This window comes from Aulostomus chinensis, chromosome 19, assembly GCF_037954235.1.
Source record: "Aulostomus chinensis isolate RoL2024-O1b breed Wild chromosome 19, RoL_Achi_v1.0, whole genome shotgun sequence".
NCBI lineage: Eukaryota > Metazoa > Chordata > Actinopteri > Syngnathiformes > Aulostomidae > Aulostomus > Aulostomus chinensis.
Window position 1 is genome coordinate 6,541,384 of NC_141338.1, and position 23,950 is coordinate 6,565,333.

Sequence of the window (23,950 nt, forward strand, 5' to 3'; positions counted from 1 at the left end):
GGACAGTTTTGTTGTCGTTTGTAGTCGTGGTGATAGGGCGCAAATAGCTTCAAGCTAAATATGTGGGTGGCTCTTTCTACATTCAGGTGTCACATTGAAGAAATGTAGGAGGTAAAAACATCTTTTTGAGCTCAAGACTTTGTTGAGTATGTGGTAAGCTAAATTCATTCTTTGGATGATGTATAGCTTTAATGTTTTAATATGCATCAATGGATTTGTTTCAATGGATGAGTTAAATTTCATGATGGTTAAACAAACTGCAGTGAGACAGGGTTGAAAGTCTCCTTCATCCTCTTTACCGCCACACTTTTCCACTGCTCCTCCATGCAAACTGTCTCAGTGTGAGCACAGTTCCCTGAGGTGGAAACTGACGAGCGTGAGCTAAATTATAAACGTCACTGTCAGTTTACCCCGTTTGTCAAATCTTTCTATTTTCATCATTTTTTGATGGAGCAATCAAAGAGCTTCCCGCTGCGCTTGTCAACATCCTCAGTCACTGTTCTCTGCATGAAAGACTGTTTATGATGTTGCTCAGTAAACTGTGAACCTCTTGATGTCTCAGCTCCATCAGCATCAAACCTCTTCCCTTCTGTGCAACAAAACCTCCCAAGAATAAACATGGAAGGTAGATGCAAAAGTCTGTCCTAAAGTTTTTCTTAAACTACCTGAGAAAAATCAAACAAACGATCTCACTCATAATTTAAATGTTTATCCAGAATAATTCCCGTACTGTTGTGATGCCATCTGCTTTTAGACATGTAGATTTCTTGGAGTTGTTTGCTTAGTTGTTAACTTGTTACGTGCTCTGACTGAGGTCATGTCCTTATCCTTGGATCCAAGTTGCTGGGATGGATTTATCCAATTGTGTTTGGAGGGAAATAGCTTCCCTGAATTGTGGCTGCAGCTTGTTATGTCAAATTAAGTTTGAGTAAAATTCTGTTAAACTGTGATTTTGGTAGATTGAATGCAAAAGCTGTTATTTTCTGTTCCACTTTGTCTCCCAAGTCTCTCCAACTAGCTAATCACGTAACATCGGACTTCATTCTTAAAATGCTCTCATGCACAAAGTTGTCCCTATCCATTTAGGCCTTATTTTTGTTCAGTCTTCTTTTTGAATTCATTCTTATTGACAGGAAGCAAAGCCTTTTGTGTATTGTAATTCCTCGCCTCTGACATCTGCTGTTACCTACTTCTTTTAAAAGTCAGTCACCCAGACTTTAGTGGTACAACAGATGTACAATAGATGACAGGAGCAAGGAGATACAAAAAGACACCAGGCTTTACTTCCTGCCTTAAAGACAAAATGAAGGGCTGTTGTCCTATTGCATAAGAACAAATGTGTGTGTCATAACATGCCATGAAAAAGAGTCAGTGTTCTTAAGTATTTCCTGAAAATGCATCAAATACCCTATGAAGTAGGAGAATAACTTCAAGTGAATTTTGGATTACATAAGAAAAACATTTAATCGTGAAAAGGGCGGAAGCAAATGGCAATTATTCCTGATAATGACATTTATTATTATCCATACATAATAATGGATAATCAACTTGAATCTTTTGGTAAACTGTAAAGGCCTTTATTTCAGCCAAGTTTAAAACAGCATATAAATGAAATGATTGAAACCTCGAGCTCCAAATGATTGGAGATAGAAAGATACAATGAGCTTTAAGTTAAAACAAGATACTCAAAACCTGGGGTAAAAAAAAAAACAAACGAAAACAACACAACCTCCTTCTGATCACATCTATATGATTATAATGATACACAGAACCTGCAATTTAGGAGCAATATACTGTTGACTGATTTATTATTTGAAAACATGTAAAAAAAAATTGAAAAGCAATAAAGCAAACTTGGTCTATCTATGCTTAAATATAAATGATGCACTGATTGTCTGTAAAATGTCCATAATGAGCCATGTTGTGCTGCATTATGTTTTATAAAGTTTTTCTGTATAATTCCAGCCTTTCCTGTATCATGTTTTAACAGAACAAGCTGGGTTCATTCTGAGATGTTCAAACAGGATGGCATGTTTGTGAAATGGAAAAACTGACATGATATTATTCACATACAGTACAAAGATGGTGGTCATATATGCACAGAAACTGTACACGACAACACAAACACATAGAAACATACCCGCTCCCACAATTTCAATCTCACACACCCACACACCCACACACACACACACACACACACACACACACACACACACACACACACACACACACACACACACATCTCTGCACACAGAGGCTTTTCTTTTTATCTTTTTTTTTTTCATGGAGCTCCACATCCATGGTGTCAGATTTTAGTTGGACATTAGAGCGAGTCGACGCCATGCTGAGTGCTGAACTCCTGGAAGTCCTCAGGGATGGTGTCTGTGGAGGAAATGGGAGGAAGAATCAACCAACTCAAACTTTGAAACCAGTGTGAGTAAACTAGATTTACTGGTAGATCTATTGTGGAGGAGTGCACAAACTTTTAGCAGAATATTCTTGTCTGTCATGTTTTCAAAAGCCTGATAGAAAGATGGACACTTCTTTCTCCGCTGTACTGCATCAGAGAGCTCAGACCCACAAAGACTGGCTGCCCGCTAGTTAGCTTAGCACAATGAAAGGTACTGGAGGGGCAGGTTAGCAGCATGCATTGCCTGCTTTACCAGCTTTTAAGTTTTTTGCTATAAAGTTTAAAAACTGAGAGAGTTTAGACTCAATTTTAGAATCCAATACATGCACAGCTGGAGCTACGTCCCTAATTGGACTATAACTCAAAACTTTAACCGGCAACACCAAACGTTTGAAGAGCGACTGCTGCTACTACTCATGGCTGGAAAAACAAAATTCCAAACCTTATCCATGTGAACCAGACGAAGACTTACAGGGTTGAGTTATGCTAACCTGCTCATCCACTACCATTCATTATGCCAAGCTAGCAAGCGCTCAGTTTTGGGTCTCAGCTACTTAATGTTCGCTCAGAGTAGAGAAAGGTACATATCTTCTTGTCTGACTCTGATGGCAAGTTATTGATTGAATGCAGAATAAACCCTTTCTGCCTGCAGACAAAAGCCACAAGATAGCAACTGTGTTTTGACCAGTTAAAACTTTATCTACCAAAGACCATGTTCAACCTACCAGACAGAAATATGTAGTAAGAACACACTGGTTTCAGACACTTCTCCTTACCATTGCAACGGTATTTCAAATTGGACCAGATGATGTTCTCTTGTGAGAAACAGAACACGCCCAGACGTCCTCCTCTCATGGTTGTGTCAATAGTCACGCCAGAGTCTGCGACCAGCTCAGTGCCCTCGTAAAATCGAGCCCTGATCAGAGCATAAGAAAAGATTTGATCATTTTATCCGATGACCTGAAATAAAACACAAATGAAGGGACGCAGGGAGATGTGGTACCTGATGTATCCAACCTGTGGGCGGTGCTGCAGATACCAACGGTAGGACACCTTGTCCTTCCACCCAACATTTCTTGGATCCTTCCACAGCAGACGGACCTGGTCTTGGGTGTCTCCGGTGTGCCACAGTGAGTTTCTCAGATGCTCTCCAGGGCCTGATCGTGATTTCACAGCCTGACAAACCAAGACAGAGTGGAACAGAGAGTTGAGAGATGACAACAATAGCACTGGTTAAAAATAGTATGAATCTGCTTCAGGGCGTTTGTTATTGCTTATTCACCTTCAGCTGGATGCCGGGTTCAGCCACAGCTCTGAACGGTGTCGCCTGCCAGTAGGTCTGTTCAGTCTGCTTCCACATAACCACATAAAAGGAGGATGAGTCTTGGTACCCAAAGATGAAGCCGGCGTAGTCATCGTCAGTCACTGTATTCACATGAAACGTTCCCTCAAAGTCCACGCCACTGAAAGCCGTGTAACCTGACAACAGAGAGCACAGAATTCTAGTAAATTAGATTTTTTTTTTTTATTTCAGAAATCAACTCAAAAGAGGAAAATTGTCTCACCAACAGCAAGTCCTGGGTCACTATTCATGGTCTGAATTATCTCCATTCCCTGTGTGTGTGTGTGTGTGTGTGTGTGTGTGTGTGTGTGAGAGAGAGAGAGAGAGAGAGAGAGAAAGAGAGAGAGGGTAAATGAAGCGTACACTCACAAATTTGTAACCTGCATACATAACAAACCTGAGGCCAGTGTTGTCTCACCTGGTTCAAAACAACCCAGTTGGGGTCAATCTGAGCATCGCCTTCAGGGTCCAGCACCACCGTCTGATAGGCCCTGAAGTCAGTCAAGGTCACCTCAGCATTCTCAGGACAATTATCAATCCTGTCAATCACTTCGTCCTGGTCAAAGTCCGACTCACACACGTCCCCAATTCCATCATCTGAGGGACAAGAGAGGATGTTGAAGTTGTCTCACCCTTGTCTCTCGTGCGTTCATTTAAAAACAATCACAATGTTTGCTGTCTTGTCATGATTAGGAAATTTGTGGGGAGCCCTCACAACTAGTTCCCTCAGTTTAATAAATTAGTGGCAACGAGATATATCTTGTTCCCTCAGTTTAGTTAGTTTGAGGCTAAATGTTTCCTCAAATTGAAACAGGTTGTCTTATTATCACTTTGCAGAAATATAATTAAATTGAAGGAACGAGGTATATCATGAGGCCACAAATGAATTTAAAGCATTGCCTCACATTTGGTCACCTCAAAATATATATTTTTAAACTCTAAATGCCTCTAAATCAAACTATACCACAGAGCTTCAATGCAGGAATGTAAAATATCCCAATTGCAGCAAACATAGTGTCATTGTACAAATGGCATTTGACTGCACATCAATTTGATTTGATTTTGGTTTTATCTCCAATAAGGTGAACAACCTTCTGACAACACCAAACTGTTGAGCATAAACAAAGAAAATTCCTCAGTTTCTTCATCATGGTCTCAGAAGAACACATAAAATCAAACATTATAAGGATACTGTTGAATGTACAGGTCTAAAAAGCCTCATGGTCTCTCTTTGCACCGCGTCACTGAACTCTCCGTCAGGTCTAGCTGTCCCCCTGAGCACATTTTCAATCTACTAATGTCACGATGAGTCACAAATTTGCCAAATGAGTAAAGACACAAAAACGGTGCTTTTAAATCTCCTGCAAATTGCCACTTCAAGGTTATTTCGCTTGATCTGTGTGGGTGTGAAATTGGGATCAAACTGCACGTAACACTCGGTTCATCCATTGCATTTTACGCTGAGTTCAGGAACATTTATAATGTGCAGCTCAGGGGATCAGCGGTATTATTTACAGTACATGTGTGAGTCCTGGTACTCACTGTTGTCATCAGTCTGGTCAGGGTTTGGAACCAGGCGACAATTATCTGGTCCAGGTGGAATTATGTCCGGGATTCCGTCATTATCATCGTCATCATCGCACTCATCGCCCACCCCGTCTTTGTCAGAATCCAGCTGGGAGCTATTGATCACGAATGGGCAATTATCCTTGGTATCTTGGTGACCGTCGCCATCACTGCAGGGGAAGTGACATCATCCCATGATGTGAAAGAGATACAGAACTACAAATTTCCTTTTGTAGTTTTATGGTGTGTTCTAACAGAATTAAGTTAATTTGCTTAAATTGCATGTCCAAAACATATATTTTCTTAACAAGGAGTTTTGTTTGTTTTGTCTGGAAATCCAGGACTGGTTGATTGATTGAATAGAGCACAGAGGCGGCATCAGTACCTGTCTTGGTTTGTGTCACAGGAGTCTCCGACCAGGTCGTTGTCAACGTCAGACTGAAGGGAAAGCAAGGAGGTTGCTAAAAAAACATGTTCTAACGACACACATCCATCTGTCTCTCTGACAGTGACTGACCTGGTTTGGGTTGGGGATGTCGGGGCAGCTGTCGCAGGCGTCTCCCACCCCGTCTCCATCTCGGTCCAGCTGGTCTCTGTTCTTGACACGCTGGCAGTTGTCCAGGAAGTTCTTCAGGCCTGCCCCCCGATTACCCAGACAACATGGTTAGAGTTTGATTAAGCAAGCGAGCTTCCTTTTAACGCTGGGTAGACATGTTGTGCTGAAATTGAATTTTAAGTCCTTGTAGTATTTCATTCTTAACAATCTTATTTAGCCTAAAGTAACATTGTAAGTATTTCTTTACATATTAACATTGAAATATGATTATTAAGCCAGTGTGTTAAATGAATGAAAGTCAGAAAGACAAAATTTAGGATTGCATCTGTTTTGAGATCAGCCGGATCATTTTACAGCATGTTGTTCATCATTTCACCACTGGGACACACTGTTGCACCAGCAATGTAAGTGGATGGATGCTTTCTTTTTGTAACTCATGGCAGGGAGGCAGCATCAGCTCTATAAATGCATAAAGGTCAAGGAGTAGCAGTACAGCAAAACTATCTTCTCTCCTGTGGGGGGGATTTAAGGTGTAATCATCATGCTGTTCAATGATCAAAGCCTGGGCTCTGCTGACTTTTTTTTTTTATCCGCTGGCTTATACAAACATCCAACGGAGTGATGTGTTTCTACATGATTTGGAGAGACTGTCAAACCTGACTATATGAGAGCCATTCTTCTATAATTTGACGTCAGAATATGGTAGAAATGTGAAAGAAAGCAACAGCATCATTAGTTGAAACAGAGTGTGCCTTTAGTGATGCTAGTTATATAACATGAACGTCAGTGTTAGTGATGTAATTCCTCTCCATACCATCTCCATCCATGTCGTCATCGCACTCGTCCCCTTTACCATCGCCGTCAGTGTCCCTCTGGTCGGGGTTTTCCACCAGGCGACAGTTATCACAGGCGTCACCGTGGCTGTCCTTATCGCTGTTCCTCTGGTCCACGTTGGGCTTTAACCAGCAGTTGTCCTGAGACAGACGACACAAAGGTTCCACTCACAGCATGAGTGTTAATGAGAGTGTGTGCCAGGGTCAGGCTGTGAGCTTGTGTGTGGTCCTATATGTTGATGTTGAGAAGCGATTGTCCACAAAAAGTACGTGCTTCACAGCAGAAATGTTGACTAGTTGATCCAACAGAAATCTGCCCACCAACACCTCTAAAGCTCAGTAATTAGCATCTGGTTTGTTTAATGTGCACAACTGTTTCATGTAGGTTATATTTGCAGTCTCAGTGACTTCCACAAATTGTTGTGTTTACACTTTCCCTTTTTGTGCAGATTCAACAAAGGACATAAAACTGGTTAACTAATGAGCTCTAAAGGTGCCTGTTTGCAGTTTTTTTTTTTTGTTGTTTTTTACAGGTAGGTAGTTTTCCTCCAGTTACGGGCCAATTTTGTCTATCTATAAAGCATAATCAGTAGCAGACACAAATAAATCTCTCAACATGCAGTACAACTGTGGGTCAATTTGCCAATATTTATTATATGCCTCATTTCACATTTAATGAAGCACTCCACCTTGACCTTCCTGTACCTCTGCATGCTCCATTTACACAACATCACATAAAGTAGCCATCCCAAGCAAGTAAGCAGCTAAGAGAGCTAATGTTGCTAAGTGAAGAAGCTTCATCCTTGTTCACTAGCTATCATTGTGTCAAGCAAAATTGCAACGGGGTTCACATTGGTTACTGCCTCATGCTTCCAAGTTCCCAAAACCTCAAGTTTTACAACTTTGTGTTAGGTTAAGCTACGCTAAAGAAAGAAACGCTAAGCTAGCTAGGTTTATGGCAAACAAACAAAAAAATCAAGACTATTTAGTCAGCTAACTTGACGAAAGACGACTTTCTCAAAATGATGAACCTCTTATTTGAATGTAGAAAAAAGGAAGCTAACCTCTTTTTGAACATTTTGTTCAATGAAACAAACAATCACGGGTGTCACATTGACCTTAAGTGACATTATAATGAGTTTTTTTTTTGTCCCTTTTCTCTGGCCTTTTTAGACTGATCAAGTAATGGAAAAATCAAACAAATACTCAATACACAAAACAGCTCATAAATGAAATAATTAATTGCATGCAATTGTTAAAAGACTTCCAACAACCTGCTCATTTGGAATACCATCACCATCTGCGTCAGGATCACAGGCGTCTCCCTGACCGTCCCTGTCAGCATCCTCTTGACCCGAATTAGGGACATAGACGCAGTTATCCTGTGAAGAGACATTAAAACACAGTCATGAAAAATGCCTGGTTATCCCTGGAAAGTTACAATTGCTGACAACTTTTGTCTTTGTTACCTTTCTACAGCTAATGTCCTTGCACTTGAGTTTCTCATCTGGATATCCATCAATGTCAGTATCCTTCCCGCACAGGTATCCATTACCGGCCCAGCCGATTCCACACTGACAAGATAAATGAAAGTCTTCAGGAGCTCTGACAGCATGTGTGAGTTGTGCTTATGTACAGTATTGTACTGTTTAAGGCTGTGTGAGAGATGTGGAGCCCTACCTGACAGGAGACAGAGCCATCCCTCTCTACGATACACTGGGCGTTGATATCACAAGGGTTGGTCAGACTGTTACCACAGCTGATCTCTGGTTTACAGCCCTTCAGCTGATCTCCTGTAAAGCCTGTTTTACAGTTGCCACAGTTGTAAGAGCCCTGTGGGGGAATGAGGACATCTGGTTTCTTTGGACTGGAATTGGAAAGTCATCACATCGATGGAATAAGATGCCCTACTTGTACGTGTGCCGCGGTCAAATAATTTGCTAACTTACCACAGAGTTGTGACAGATTGAGTTCGCAGCGCAGCCTCCGTTGTTGGGTCCTTTGCATTCGTCAATGTCATCACAGACCTGAAATGTTTCATATGAGTCAAATTTAAAGTGTGAAATCATCCAACATTAACTTTTGTTGCACTTCAACTTGTCACCTTCCCTCCAGGGCAACCCGATCTCACTGAAACATGTGAAATACCCACCAAAATGACCTCTAACACCACATCATGTGGCGCTGGTACAACATCTGTTAAAATTAAATGGCAACAGCATGGAAACAATGTCAGTAGGATCCTTTTGTGGCGGGCACACGAAATTCCTGGATAGTTGATGTTTTCTTTAAGTTTAGTGAACCTGATGTCATTGCTATCCACTGACGTCTTTATCGAATTCCACATTTTTACATTCTAACCCATTCTGAGCCATCACCACACAATGCAGTCATTGATTCTCATATTTTCTGTAAGACTGCCCAGCTTCCATGTCCAAGAGCTTGAGCTTGCAAAACTTTTTGTAGCCCATAAAGAAGTGAAACCATGGTTCTACCTGTTTGTTGGTCTGAGCGAACAAGATTCCAACACCCTCCACTGGCAGCCCGGTGAAGCCCAGTGGGCAGGCTTCACAGCGGAAGCCCGGGGCTGTGTTGACACACTTCACTCCAGGGAAGCAGGGGTTAAACTGACACTGCAGAAAGGAGGACACCAACTCTGTTGAAGTTGCAAAATGTATGTGGTTCTCACGGGGCTTCTCCCCAAAAGCTTTCAGGTTTGATGACACTTTTGCTCATGCAAAAGAGAGAATGCTGAAGGGTTCGTTAGTAGAAAAGGGGTCAGTCACTACAAACACGAAAAGACAGACAGGCAGACACACATACACATCCTTGTACTTCTGTTCTTGTGAGGACCACCACGGACAGCAGTCAACTACCAACTAAACTACTTTAACTTGTAGCTTTAGCTCCTGAACCTTACGATGACATACTGTATTTGCTTCTGTTACGTGTCTTTAGACTTTGTGTTCCATTTAAAAAATCCCATTGGATTGTGTTTCTAACGCATCAAAAAGCCATTCTGTCAAATTTTATAATAAACCTTTTGGTGCCTGGTAAAACGCTGTTCTAAAATCCAAATGGTATTTAAAGTCCTATGTTACCTCACTCAGAACTCAACACAGAGAAAATAACCTCCCCACAGACATGAGTCCAAATAGGATTTTTTAATCCATACAGCACTGAACATTAGAGTGTGTGAGGTTAATTGGCAGACCTTCCGTTTAAGATGCACATGTACTGTATCTGTGATTATAACCACTTTGATTCTTGGCTGTGGACGTTACTTGCATGTCATTCCCCCAACTTCAAATCATTTCCTGTCACCTCTCTGCTGAGTTCACTTTGAATGATTTCAAAATGATTCAAAATTAACATCCCCCCCCCCCACACACACACACACACACAAACACCTTTTTCTTTTTAAAAGAAAAAAAAAAGAAAAGTTTATAACAACTGTCTCACTGGCAATTGGGAATGATGATAATTGGGGGAAAAAATGCTACATTTTAAACATCATCCTCCATCAAGGTACTATGTATCTACCTTTTGGCACAAAAATAAATAATACATGGGATTTGTTATAAGTAGACAGAATATAATGAGTTTACACTTCTTTTACACACAGACTGTATGCTTAAATGCCAGATGTGTGGCCGGCTGTGTCAAGTTTCATGCTTTGCCGCACAGATGCTCCATATGTTTCATCAGGGTGGATATTATAAGATAGCGTAAATTGGTTCACGTTTGACCTCACGTCAGCTCTATCTGATGTTTGCAGTAGTGCAAAGAATGGTAGTCAATGGTTGTCCAGTTCAGTGTGAAGTCATCACATTTGCACAACATCTGTTAGAAGAGAAATCAGCAAATTTTTCAAAAAGTTGATGAGTTGCTTGGAATACAAGTACATACATAGATCTCGAAAACACGTGTGGATCACACACTGATCTCACACACACACACACACACACACACAAACTAAAACTAACCTCATCCACGTCATCACAGTTGAAACCATCTCCAGTGTATCCATCCGGGCAGGGTCCACACTCGACTCCATCTGCTGTCTCTGTACACATGTCATCACGGAAACAGACACCTGGACCACACCTTGGTTTCACCACTTCAGTTCCACCCAGACCTTTAAATGACCAAAGAGACAAAAAAAATTTACTCAACTGACTTAGTTTGTTTTGTACAACAATAAAAACGTGGGCACCGGTGACGTGACTGTTACTGGCAATTATCTTACCACACGCCTGACACTCTGAGATGGTGTTTCTGAGAAATGAGGTCTCTTTGACCTGGAAAGGGTCAAACATAAACAAGTTTATATAGTGTGGCAAGGTGTTAGGCAGATCAGGGGTCAGCAGGCAGGGTTTAAGTGGCTCAGAGGAATTGTTGAAGGTAGTTACCTGCTGAATGAGGACGTCCTTCAGCTCATTTATCACCTTTGTTAACTCCATCATTTGATTGGACAGCTGCTTCGTGTTGACCCCTAAGAGAACAGGGCTGTTTATTTAAACTGCGGAGGGGGGTTCTCTTAGCTGTCAACTCATTTTTTCCTACGGCTCTGATTGTTTTCCTGGGAAATATTTGGTTGTCTGACTTCCACAGAAAGAATCTCACCCAGTGTTTGGACAGAGTCTCTTTGTTGGAAATGGCAGTCTTGTAATGAAGCAACATTCTCAAAGGAATCTCCAACCACCAGCTTGAGTTCGTCTAAACTCTCCTGTTGGAACGGAATTTCACAATTCAGCCATCTGTAAAACTACTCAACAGAAAAGTATGCATTATTGTATGGAAATACAGAATGTGATGAGTCACCTGCTCTTTGGTTGGCATGGTCTTAAGCTCCACCATACCGTAGCCTGCTGGCAAACCCTGGAAGGCAGCAGGGAGATCCCTGACTGTCTCCACCAGCCTGCAGTCCAGATGCAGCTCCACCTTGCCTGGCCCCTGCTGCTGCAGCCCCCTCAGGTGGAACAACAGTTTGTGGATTTGGCCGTCTGCCAGCACCAGATTGTTGAAGGTTACTGAGCTCATCCTCTTGTCACTCCGCAGGTAACGCAGCACAGCTATGGGGGGATAGGACCAAGGACGGCAGGAAAAAAGAGAGACAGAGAGATGAAAAAGGTGAATAGGAAGCATTGGCACTAAGAAAAACACTATATAACTGCCTTGAGTGGAATCATATAAACCTGATTTTTTGGTTTTATTTTCTGCCCTTAATGCAATTTCATTTTTTTGTGTTCACAGCAGTGCATGGTCCTTCAGCTGTGAGCACTAACACCTAAATTGCACTCTTCTCTGTTATAGTGGTGTAGACTAACGTTTTGAGAGGCAGACATCTGAAAACCTTCACAATATAGCTTGATATCACAAAGGGTTATTTATCTAATCATGCCTCCCCACTCTCTCGTAAAAAAAGAAATTGTCATGGTGTGCAAAATCCATTAGGGCACGAGAGATACGAAGAGATGATTAAAATGAAATTAAAAAAATCCAATGTGACCGGCAGAGGAGGTTAGCAGGAGCAACCAAAAACTAAACGAAATTAAACCATCTGCAGGAATGTAGATTTCTGAATTCGAAACACCCTGTTTTGTTGAAATATGAAGCAAATTCATCAAGACATAGAGGAAATATTTCATCACCTTCTTAAAATAATCGCCTAAGTCATTTTTTTCAGGTTTTTCAGAAAACACACACAAAAAAAACAGGAGACTAAACATCATAAGGAGTTGATTTAGGCAAAAAAAAAAATCTTTGTCAAAAAAAAACTTAGGCAATTATGTTAAGAAGGTGAAAATTTGTAGATGTGTCTCAATTAAAATCCAATATGGCTGCCACAGGAGGCAACAGCCACCACAACTGATCAGGGAAGCAGAGCGACGAGCAGTAGAGATTACAGTAGCATTCAGTTCATGTTTTTCCCTCTCTCAAGTCAATATCAGCAATGTTGATTAATTGATTTTTCTGTTGTATAATAACAGAATATAAAATTAATGATGTATGCAACTTTAAACTGTAAAAATGGCTCATTCATACCTCTGTTGTGCGACCCCATCACAGTGAACTCCAAGTATTTGCTGTTGTCCCTGGGGTTGTAAAGGCCAAACACAGTAGTTCCAGTCTTGGGCCTCAACTTGAAGGAGGTGAGGATGAAAGCCTCGTTCACCCCTTGCTCAGCCAGACCCCCCTGAAGCAGGTCTGGCAGGCAATCAGGCGAGGTGAGCAGATCATAGACTGTTGACAGGGATGAGAAGGGAAGAGGCGGTAAAGCACATGAGTAATAGATGCTGAGAAGTGAATATTTACAACCTGCAGCCTCACTCAGATCCCGAGTAAACACATCCTGAGTCGAGAAAAAAGATGATGATGATGTTGGTGTGGTGTATGTTGCTCTTGTGAGACGCCGTGTCAATCAGTCAGCACAAACTTGGCAGGCAGAGTTGGCTCAGAGGATGGGAATTTGAAGGTAGAGATTTGCACTGTGACTACACAGTGTTTTTCATTGTGACTGAATTTCTGGTAAATGGTTGATAAAATATATGTGAGCTTTCATTTTCAAGGCAGAATTTAAATGTCTGGCTGCTTAGTGGCAGTGAAAGACCAGAGAAGCTGTACACTTGTGGTTAGTCCTCCTTTAATAAAGTGACTGGAGAGCTGGGCAGGCACGAGAGGATGTGAGGTGAATCTCTAGTCCACCAAGTGCACACATCATGAATACATAAGCATCCTAAAAGCAGACTGCTGGGCCATCCTTCACGAGGGAACAAAATTGCTCCCAAATGCTTGAAACGGATTGCTTGGCATGATCTTCATGTGAGATCTGTCCTCAGATTTCTCCACTGGCCACTGTCCCATCTCTTTCCCCTGGCACGTGATGTATTTCAGCACAAATCTACTTATATGATACAACTGTGACAACCACTGCGACCTCTAATTATTAGGTTAAGCAGGCCATGAGGTACGCCCCCTTTTTCTGCTTCTCTTCACCATTAACAGCTGCGTATGAACATAGGAGGAAGTATTTCAATGCTCTACCTGATGTTCATTCTGTTTTCTGAACTAAGGCTAAGACTATCAACAAGTAGGACATTCCATAGAAGTACGGCTGTACCAGAAATGTTCTTATTAGTAACCAGGAACAGTGGTAAGGGTCCTATCTGAGGAACACAGGCAGCAGCGAGGTTGCAATTAGTATGTTTAGGGAGGCTTTTAAAAGGAATTTGGTGAAATTTTGAATTAAAATTCCATACCCTACAGGTAGCTAGTGAAGTGTTGCAAGTATGAATATGTTATGTTCTTGTCCAAAAATTTGTTTAATGTTAGACGAGAGATAGCTTTGGGCTAGAGTATTATAATCACAGAGATGTGATCGAATAAAAGCACGGCTGACTCCCTCAATATCCATTTGAGACAGAAAATGTTTAACATTTACAATGTTCCTAAGCTCCACAAAGCAAGATTGCACAACCATCCTGAGTTGTGGGTCCAAACAAAGCTCAAAATAAAAAGTCAGTCCACTCCCAGAAAAGAAACCACATATTTGGCCACTTTTACTTTACCGTGTGAAGCAGCTGGTTTCATGAGATCACAACAACTCAAGATCAGGCAAGACAACATACAGTCAGGCTTCAAATTTCCTGTCTGAACCGTCAGTGGTTTGGTCCAAACAGCAGCCTTTGAGGGTTTAACTATAACAATAGCATTAAGTGACTGCTCATTCAAAACAATGATGGTGGCTTTGGATGATGTTTTTATTGCATCAGTTATATCAGAACTTCTTTGAAAGGAGAGCTAAGAATTGTATGGAAGGCTTTTCTCGATGGAAGGATATCCCGCTGTTCCATTCATTTTTACTTTAATACAAGGCATAACAGCACCGTAAAATTGCTGCATTCAGAGGGCTGTGTTGGTGCTAGAGTGAGATGAGCAATAACTTGAGAAATGTTCAGCAGAACATAAAGTTGTGTGTCATAATTTATGCCTACAGATTATCTCACCAAAAGGGAGCATATAAAGCACTGGGCCAAGAATTGACCCTTGGGGAACACCTCATAAGAGGAGGGCTGTAAGGTGAATGGAATCTCGTATCAGAAAAGAGAACAATTTGTTTGAGAGCTATAGGCAAAACCAAGTGAGCACATTGTCCTTGATACACTGTTGTCAACACCATTTTATCAAAAATAAGATGCTTTTGATATTTGGACATCTTAAATAGTTCAAAATCATCGACATAACTGAAAAAAGTGCCTTATTTTTGACTCAATTGTGACTTGGAAAGTCACAAAAAGATCAAAATCCAAAGAGAAAATATTCATTTAAATGCAGATTTCACATTTTAGGGTTAACACACATACACACACACACACACACACACACACACACACACACACACGCGCGCACACTCGCACACACGCATACATGCACGCACACAATTGTTTAAAAGCACAAGGTTGCACTTTTCATAAGTCTTCTGGACAGGGGGCTTTGTGGGGGTCAGGCTTGTCTTACACCAGAGATCCTGAGAAAGTGCCTCATTTCACCCAGTGATTAACCTCTGATTTTCAAGCTTCATGCACTAGCTGAAAGCTGTAGAGTAAACTGGTGTCTTGTGCTCCCTAGAGCCCAAATCTATCATAATTAATTAGATCACTATAAAACATAAAAAGAATTCACAGTTGAATTTGCTTTGTTGTAGTTTGATTAATGGAGGCTGCAGTGGTTCCATTTGACTATATCAATGCTTTTGGTTCTTAGTTGACAGAAACAGTGAATTTCGCATTTTTATATCAGTCATGAGTTTTGCTATCAGAGAAGTAAAGGGGTTCTATTTTGTGATGTACGATAGGATAATTATGATTATATTGTTGTGTAAGTGACATTGTAAGATGTGCTCTGTCCCTTAGAGTCTTTGCTCCCTGAATAGACAGTGAATTTTGAATTTCAGTTGTCATTTCTACCCGTGAAGCCATCCTTGAAACACTAATACTGACCAATAACCCTTACAGAGACAGAATGGCTGTTTTGTGTTACTAAAGTCCTACTTACTGCGGCTTTAAATTGGTCTCACTTGTTTTGAGCACAGTGAATACGAGTCATTTTCTAGAGAAATGATAGACAATGAACTCCATTAATCTGGACTTGTTTATGGACTTTTCATTTGGCATGTATTGCCAAACGATTGCAGGGATTAATGGGTTCATGAAAGGTGTCCCATCAATCACCACAAAGATTTGTAAGAAGCTGTAAACACCAATATTTCCACACGTCGTCTACAGCTCCAGTTTATGTCTGACCTTCATAAAAAAATGTGTGTGTGACTGTGTAGGTCAGAGACAGAGAGACAGAGAGAGAGAGAGAAGGCTCTGTGTGACTTGAGTTCAATCCTGCGCCCACATCATCACTGATTACTTCCATGTGTGTGACCTAGCTGGAACTTACTTTAAATTAATATGAGCCAGAAAGCTAAACCTCCTGGGCAGAAGTCCGTCAAGACAATTTTGCTTTGATGGACAAGAAAAGCGAGGTTGACTTAACTTCAACTGAAAAAATGGTGAAACTCTTCAGTTGAAATCTTTGCAAAATAAATAATAATTATAATATTGCACTTTTACACGTCATGATACATATCATGTCTGATTCCTCTTGTTTGTTGGGTCAGCATATGATATTCCCCTTCACAGTATCATCCACGATGCATTCAAGTGTATTAACAATGTTGGAGCATTTCAATGTCTTTTGATGGCTAATGAAAATGAAGTGTTATGTTACAACCAAAGAAATATAGTATTCAAATAACAACCGAAACATTTTTGAGTATGAAAATCTAAATAATACACATTAAAACCTAAAAAGATTATTTTGCCTTCCCAGCAACAGCCAGCAATATTGTAATTCCTAGTATGACACTTTATGACAATTCTAATAATTTATATAAAAAAAAAAACAGCAATTTTAATCACTCACCCAAAGCCTGAGCTTCCACGTGTGAGCTCAGTTTTAATAGCATCTGAAAGGCCAGTATAAAGACCGTCCACACACCCATTCTGTCCTTCCAACTGGTCAGAGATCAGCAGTAGTGGCTTATCTGTGTGTGACACAGTTGCAGTTTCCGTTATGTCTGCGGCGAGAGGTGAGTTCTGTTCCCTTTTCAGAGTTAAAAGTAAGACATGCCTGTCCTATTAAGTCTAATAGAAGCTCCTCACAATGTGAATTTGGTGTGAATGTGAAGAGAGGATCACAGGAGTCGTGCTGAGGGAGGAGCATCAGGGCCAGAACCTGCTTTTAAAACTTTCCTCAGACGGCCACATGCAGAGAAGGAGTGACCTGGGGAAACTCTATTGCATTGGCTCCCACTGGCTGCTACCACTTCCCACAGACTCTTTCACAAATGTTCAGTACATCAGCAGCTTGGCCACTGCTTTAACATAAACTACCCTGGATATTTGTTTGATTCATTCATAAGGTGAATGACTAAAGGAATTCGCACCTCTAGCGATCAAACTATTGTTTATAGTTTCACACTCCATTTGAAACACATGGATATTCTTTCATTTTCCTTCCAGGGATCAGATGTGACACCCTTCCCATGTGTCCTTGTCACCCCCATCCCACCCCCACTCCCTCCATCCCAGGGCAAAGTCAGGAAATGAGCACTCTCTGGAGCTATTAAAAAGCCACGTTAACCAACCAGCAGACAGGCAGGCTAACACGGCCTGCAGGTCGTCAGCGTGTCTGGCAACTTGCTACTTGCCATATTTGGCACCAATGAAGAGGCTCAAGTCTTAATGATATTTGTTTTTCCTTTTCTCTTTTCCTGCTACAGCTTATTTTTTTTAAGCCAGCCAAGCCTTATTCCATGGATGAATAACTGCTATTAAGGATGAAGAAATACCGAATATGTATTAATGATGTTGAATCACCCCTAATTCAATAAAAGCAGAGTCTCAGAGGCTGCAAGCCACTTAAAAGGATAAACACAAGTATCTATATCAATGAATTGCTGTTAAATGAGTCATAGTTTCCGTACATCCTTCACAGGTACCCTGGTGGTCTGTGCACTGCTTATCCAGTGTTTTGGTGTGAGCTGATATGGCCTCTATCCAGAAACTGTACTTACTGACAGGATGGACTTATATTTGCCCTACAGATTGGTTTTCAAAGTGATCCATCCCAGGAGTTTGGGTTCTGGATGAGAGAAAGCCCCACGGAGCTCAAAGCGTGGTCTGCAGCTGTGGCCAGGATCTCGATATACCACATCGGTCTGCTGGAGGACCCAGGCTGAGTCACATCATAGTGTGGCTGATGAGGTCAGACAGTGAACACTGCAGCTGGTTTAAAGATTAAAAAAAAACAAAAAACCCAAATGTGTCTGACAACATCTCCTGACTATTTTTATTAGTGATGCCGATACGACCGAATCCTGAGAACCTGATCTTCCGCACTTGTAACTCAGCTTCTCTTTATATGGTTAGTTGGTGAAAGACATTAAGGATTACAGCATTGCTGTAACCACACTGACAACATACCAATGAGTAATACGCAGCCGACCTAGAAAAATACTTTATTCAGCATTTGGGGAGAGTGGGTTGGTTTGCTCTCAGGGAATAGTAATTTTCTAAATCTTTGAACCAAAAAGTAAACAAGACAAACTAGTCAGACACAAGAATGATTAAAGGTTCATAATAGGAAGCCTGTGGTACATTAATAACAGGATGAGGGACGATTTGCAATGTAATCCAAGAAAAAGAGTTTTATTTAGTCTACAAAGTAAATTCTTGTACATTTACCTTTTTTATATACCCTCTCTTAAGAGTATTTCAAGTTTCTTGGGAAATGATCAATCCAGCTGGCACCAGTTGCAGTACAAATAAAATTTAGGCATTAAAATCCAACATTTGACTTCAAGTGATATTACAGATTTAGTGTTATGGGATTGTATGAGGTAGTCATTAATCGTTCTCTTGCTCAGCGGTGAACTGCTGAGGACTTAGAACTGCAGAAAACTGTATTTTATTCACCAAACATCCATATAACTTCCTTGTGTACCTACAGATGCCAAACACTCATTACTCCACAGATTAATTGGAAAGCTGAGCTTCAGCTCCAGGCTCTCTGCACAGAGGACACACTGACCCGCATCTACCAAGGGTAAGACCCTTACTACGGACAACTATCTCAAACAACCCCAATTCACTCATCAAATATCCCTTTCAGACCAAAAAAATTAAATGTCAAGATGTTTCAAATTGACATTAAAGATAAAATTTGTAGCAGATCTCAACAAGCTGTAGAAACAAATGAGGGAATGCTAGCTTTAGCATTAGCTGAGGGTGAAATTCTCAATTTTACCGCTCAAATTTGTATTCCAACCCTCACCGATGGTCACAAGCTTTCGTTAGAGACTGAAAAAAGGACATTGCTGACTTTCTTTTATAGCTTGGGTGTTCTGGACTCCAGCTAGATTATTGAAATGATGATGGGGAAGAGCTTCAGAAAGTGATTCCGTGAGTACAGGCACAGACCTCTGGAACAGCCATGACAACAGTGTACCAGTGTTATAACGGTGAGGAGACACTGATCTGCTTACAAACAGTATCTTTAACACTGTTAGCTTTGAAAGGCATTTAATATTTGTAATGTTAAACAATAAAAATAGCTTTCACAATAAACAACAGCAAATTAACACTGACGTTAGCGGCCCCAACAATTGATTTTAGTTGTCTGATGTTACTACCTAAATTCAAAAGTATCAATGTGACATTTTCTGTCATAACTGAGGAAATATTCACTATTTACTGGGACAACTGAAACTGACATTAAGCCAAATACAGTTAAGAAAATAATAGATTTACTTTAAAAAAAAATATGCCTCCATACCAGAAATTCTCTCATAAAATGACTTACTTCAGAATGCTTGTGATTAAGGGATGGAAACAGACTTTACCACATAGCAACCCACAGCTGGAGGTTACCAAAAGTCTCCTCACTAGTGTCCTGAAAACCCAAGTGTTCATTAAACTGTGGGACTCAATGCCTTACAAGCTCTGCACTGTCCTACCTGATGAAGTTATGCAGCAGCAGCAAGTCAGAGAGGTCCGATCCAACACTTCATTAAATCCACTGCATCTATCAAAACCTCACCCCTGTCTGGTGGAAAGGACTCAATCCAAACCAGAAATTACAGCAATAAATTGCATGAACTTCTGGTATTAGACAGACTATAACACAGAACCCAAGGCAGCTTAATAAATCCACCCACATCCTGCAGCATATTTAAAATGCAAACTCTTGAGCCAAATTGGTATGTCATGGTGGATGAAGCTGTCGAGTTTCCTGGAATGGTCTAACACAGCACAGAGTGCATGAATACAAATTATACATTAAATGTTATAGATCCAAAATTAATCAAAAAACTCATTGTGAGCTAATATGGAACGGAGCATGCTTAGCTGTAGTTTTATTTCGACCTTGGCTTTGAGGTTCAAACCAAAGTTGATCTCACAGAAAATATGCGAGGTGACTGCGACCTCTTTACACCACATTGTGTGGTGGCGGCAGCATTGGTATGTAATTTGTTGAAATGACATGGTAGCGCCACAGAAACAATGCCAAAAAACAATCAGAACAGTGCTTTTTCAGTTCCAAACCCCGCAGCAGGGGTCCTGTCTATAACGCCATGTCTCACCACATTAACCTAAATGATTATATTTTAAATATATATATATATATATTTATTTTACTTTAACCAAGAGGTTTTTGTCCCTTAGCCTAACTTTGCAGTGAGAGACTCTGAGTTTACAGAACTGCATTTCAGAAATTTAAACCGAGATAAGATATTTTACAACCCACCGAAAAATAAATCATTTGTTTATCTGTTACTCACCATCTGACTTCTTGGTAAATCCTGAATTCAGAAAACGCGAGCCACAATCATAGAGAAAAACTGAGCAAAGCTAAATAAAATGTCCATTTATAAACTTACCCAAATGTCCCCACGATTTGAAGTAATCTAATAGCAAGTAGTTAATACACAAATGAAACATAGCCAGACCTTAAAACTCACACATTGTAAAACCCTATTTCCATTTTATTTCAATAAGTTTTCAGTGAATAATGATAAGATCCATCCATCTTCAGTTGCTTATCTGAAATCAGGTTGCAGAGGTAGACGCTCCAGCAGGGAACCACAAACTTCCTTTACCGTAGCCAAATCAACCAACTCTGATTGGAGGATCCTAAGAAATTCACAGGCAACACAGTCCCTCCAGAGGGTCCTTGGTCTGTCCCTTGGCCTACTCCCAAGTGGACGTGCATGGAACACTTCCCTAGGGAGACAATCAAGTGGCATGCTAACAAGGTGGCCAAACCAACTCAACTGGCTCTTTTCAGTTTGAAGGAGCAGCAGCTCTACTCCCGAGTCCCTCAAGGAGGACTGATCTTCTCTCTTCATCCATAAGGGAGGGAACTACCCTTCTGAGGAAACCTACTTCGGTTGCCTGTATTCATGATCTTGCTGTTTCAATCATGACCCATATTTCATGACCATGTGGAATAGAAACAAAATAAAGATTGACTGGTAGATTGAGAGCTTTGCCCTTGAGCAAACACATACCTGCCCCCGCCGCTCCGATTCTGCGGTTCATCTCACACTCATTAGTCCCCTCACTTGACAACAGGACCCTGAGATACTTGAACTTTTTCACTAGGGAAAGTAAAATGCTAAAATAAAGTTTTCTTTAAGTTTCCTACATTACAAAAACACCTGCACACTTCAAGGTGGAACCGGATTTCCCTTGTCCACAACTAAAGGATACCAACTGAGTTCGCGTTGGCATTGTTTCCATGTTGCTGGCATGTCCTTTTGATAAGTACTGAAGAGGCTGTGATCATTTTCATGGTCATCTCACATATTTCCTTGAGATCGGGTTCCAATATTTGCCCGAGTAGAATTTGAGCTAAATTATTATAAGTGCATTAATAGAATTTTTCCGATCATTCGAAACCAAACGGTGGAAAATTACTGCAGGCTGATGAAAGCATTGCGAAATTTGTTCAATTCCATCTACCTGACTGAATCACTTGCTTTCACATGCTTCTGTGAAATCATTCAAAATGGTTGTGGACTCTGTAACATAAACCTGAACACCCTTCTTGGAAAAAATGGTTATTACGCTGGGAGATTGATGATAGTTATGCAAAGATTTTTTTCAGAATAGCCTCACTGCGATATTGTTTCTAAAACAACAACGTGGTTTCAGTGTCTCACTACATTTTCACAGAATTATGCAATGGTACTCAATGAAGGCCCCCGGAAAGTAGCCGGTAGAGGTTACCATTGATGGTTTTACCATGTGTGAACTAAACTGATTCTCAAACCATTTCAAGCGATCCATCTGCTGCTTCAGTCACACACAGGCAAGCTGCATTTACGCTCACACACTCCATGTCAGCGCATGTGTCATGTACACCTACACACCTCATATTGTAGACTGAGAGTGCTGTAAATTATCATGGATACACGAAACGAAGTTGGTCACACAGCTCAATAAATCTTTCTCTATTTCACACTTTTTGCATACCATGGGGATGACGTATTTTTGCAGACCAACCTGGAAGTTAGCATCTCATAGGTTCCCTTGACCAAAAGCCAAGGTGATTTTTACATAGGCTTTTAGATATTTGCAGAAAATATCGTCTGAAGCAAACGAAGGTTGATGACAAATTTTGTTCAGTAAGGTAATATCAAATGATGTCCACTTTTGAAAATTTTCAGTGTAGTGCTTTCAAGTACAAAGCTAACATTAGGCTAAACAAACAGCACCATTGTTGGATGATTCTGCATTTATTCTGCATTCATTCTAAATAAACAGGAAGAGCTCTTGTCATGCTTTGCCACATTTTTAATGTAGTATTTACTGTTTGCTGCAGCTTGCACATGAGATTAGAATGCACCACACTCACTAACTCACCTGTTCTTAACCAGTTAGAGCCGGTTTGGCCACACATATGGAAAAATACTGATACACTATGAGGATGCGCCCCCCCCCCCCCCCCCCCCCCCCCCCGTGCGGGTGAGCCAAGAAAGTTTAAAAGACTGTGTGACCCGGAAATCAGGGCTTGTTAAGGTGGTTAGACAGAAGTCAAAGCGCTGACTCTGTTTCTTTTCTCTGTGTGCCAAAATAAATATTATTGGACTAGAGATTAGAGAAGTTGATGAGTATTTTGTTAACCTTTCCACTAAGCTATAACGATCCTGGGCAAAAGGAGAGGCATTAATTCCTCTTTCAACACCATGGATGTAAGCCTTCAACATCACCACTGCTATGCTCCTCAATTCTAATTACCTCTTCAATGAGATGACTTTTATAACCTTGACTGCAATTTTATTTTTGGGCAAACTATTCCTTTAATGCCATGGAACAAAATGTAAAATAATCCTCCCTTATTTCAGGCATTTTAGCAGGAACCCTTTGACTTTGAAAAAAAAGACAAGTTCAACAATCTAACTTACTTCCAGGTTTTAGGACTCATTACTGCATCTCTCTATTCACCCCAAACACAACCTTTTTCTGTGTTTCTGTTGTCTTTCTCTTTTCACTTTCATTTGTTCCTCTTCGCTATGTTGTACAAACAAACAGTGTAACAATATGGCCTATTTATTTCAGCCCAGCATTAAGAACGGATTCTTCTATTCATCAAACAATCGCTTCAGGATGTGGGGACAAAACACATCAACTGTGTACTAAGCAGCTTGTTTACACAGTACGAACAGCGCTGCATTGTACTCTATTGAGTCTTATTCCAGGTGTTCTCATTAATCCTTCATACTTCTGGCACATTGCGTTCATGCGTGTCTGGACTAGAAAGGTCCACAGTGGGAAACAGCACATAGTGGGGGAGCACACTGGGTCATTTGTTCAGATTCAGTCAAGTTCACAGACAGACTAACCCCGCGTCACTGGGAGGAAGAAGATAGTAATGTACTAAAGAGGAGACATAAAAAAAAAAAAAAAAAACACCTGGAAGCTATTATTACCCTTTCCCGGTGTGTAATCTAGCAAAGCGGATACAAGATGACATGCACATGTTTGGGTACATGACAGCAGGAAAAAAAGCAACTCTTGAACACACAGGAAGTTATCTGACTGCCCCTGTTACACCTCTGCTCTGTGTCAGATATGCAGTTGATTAGTCAAGTTGCTGCTGCATTCTGGAGAATATGAAAAATACAA

General features: G+C 40.8%; 1 protein-coding gene across 1 annotated transcript; it reads right to left on the reverse strand.

Annotated features, from left to right (window-relative positions):
* Window positions 1–1,474: 1,474 nt before the first annotated feature.
* thbs4b (thrombospondin 4b) lies at window positions 1,475–17,033 on the reverse strand. Its single transcript, XM_086188526.1, has 22 exons — window positions 16,683–17,033; window positions 12,756–12,953; window positions 11,532–11,782; window positions 11,334–11,436; window positions 11,120–11,202; window positions 10,957–11,008; window positions 10,694–10,845; window positions 9,203–9,340; window positions 8,657–8,734; window positions 8,388–8,540; window positions 8,177–8,281; window positions 7,982–8,089; window positions 6,689–6,848; window positions 5,836–5,954; window positions 5,704–5,756; window positions 5,295–5,488; window positions 4,171–4,349; window positions 3,976–4,024; window positions 3,693–3,889; window positions 3,414–3,586; window positions 3,187–3,326; window positions 1,475–2,382 (listed from the first exon to the last, which is right to left on the reverse strand). Exons 1-22 carry the CDS (start codon window positions 16,759–16,761, stop codon window positions 2,324–2,326), a joined length of 2,823 nt encoding a protein of 940 aa, XP_086044652.1. The 5' UTR covers window positions 16,762–17,033; the 3' UTR covers window positions 1,475–2,323.
* Window positions 17,034–23,950: the final 6,917 nt, after the last annotated feature.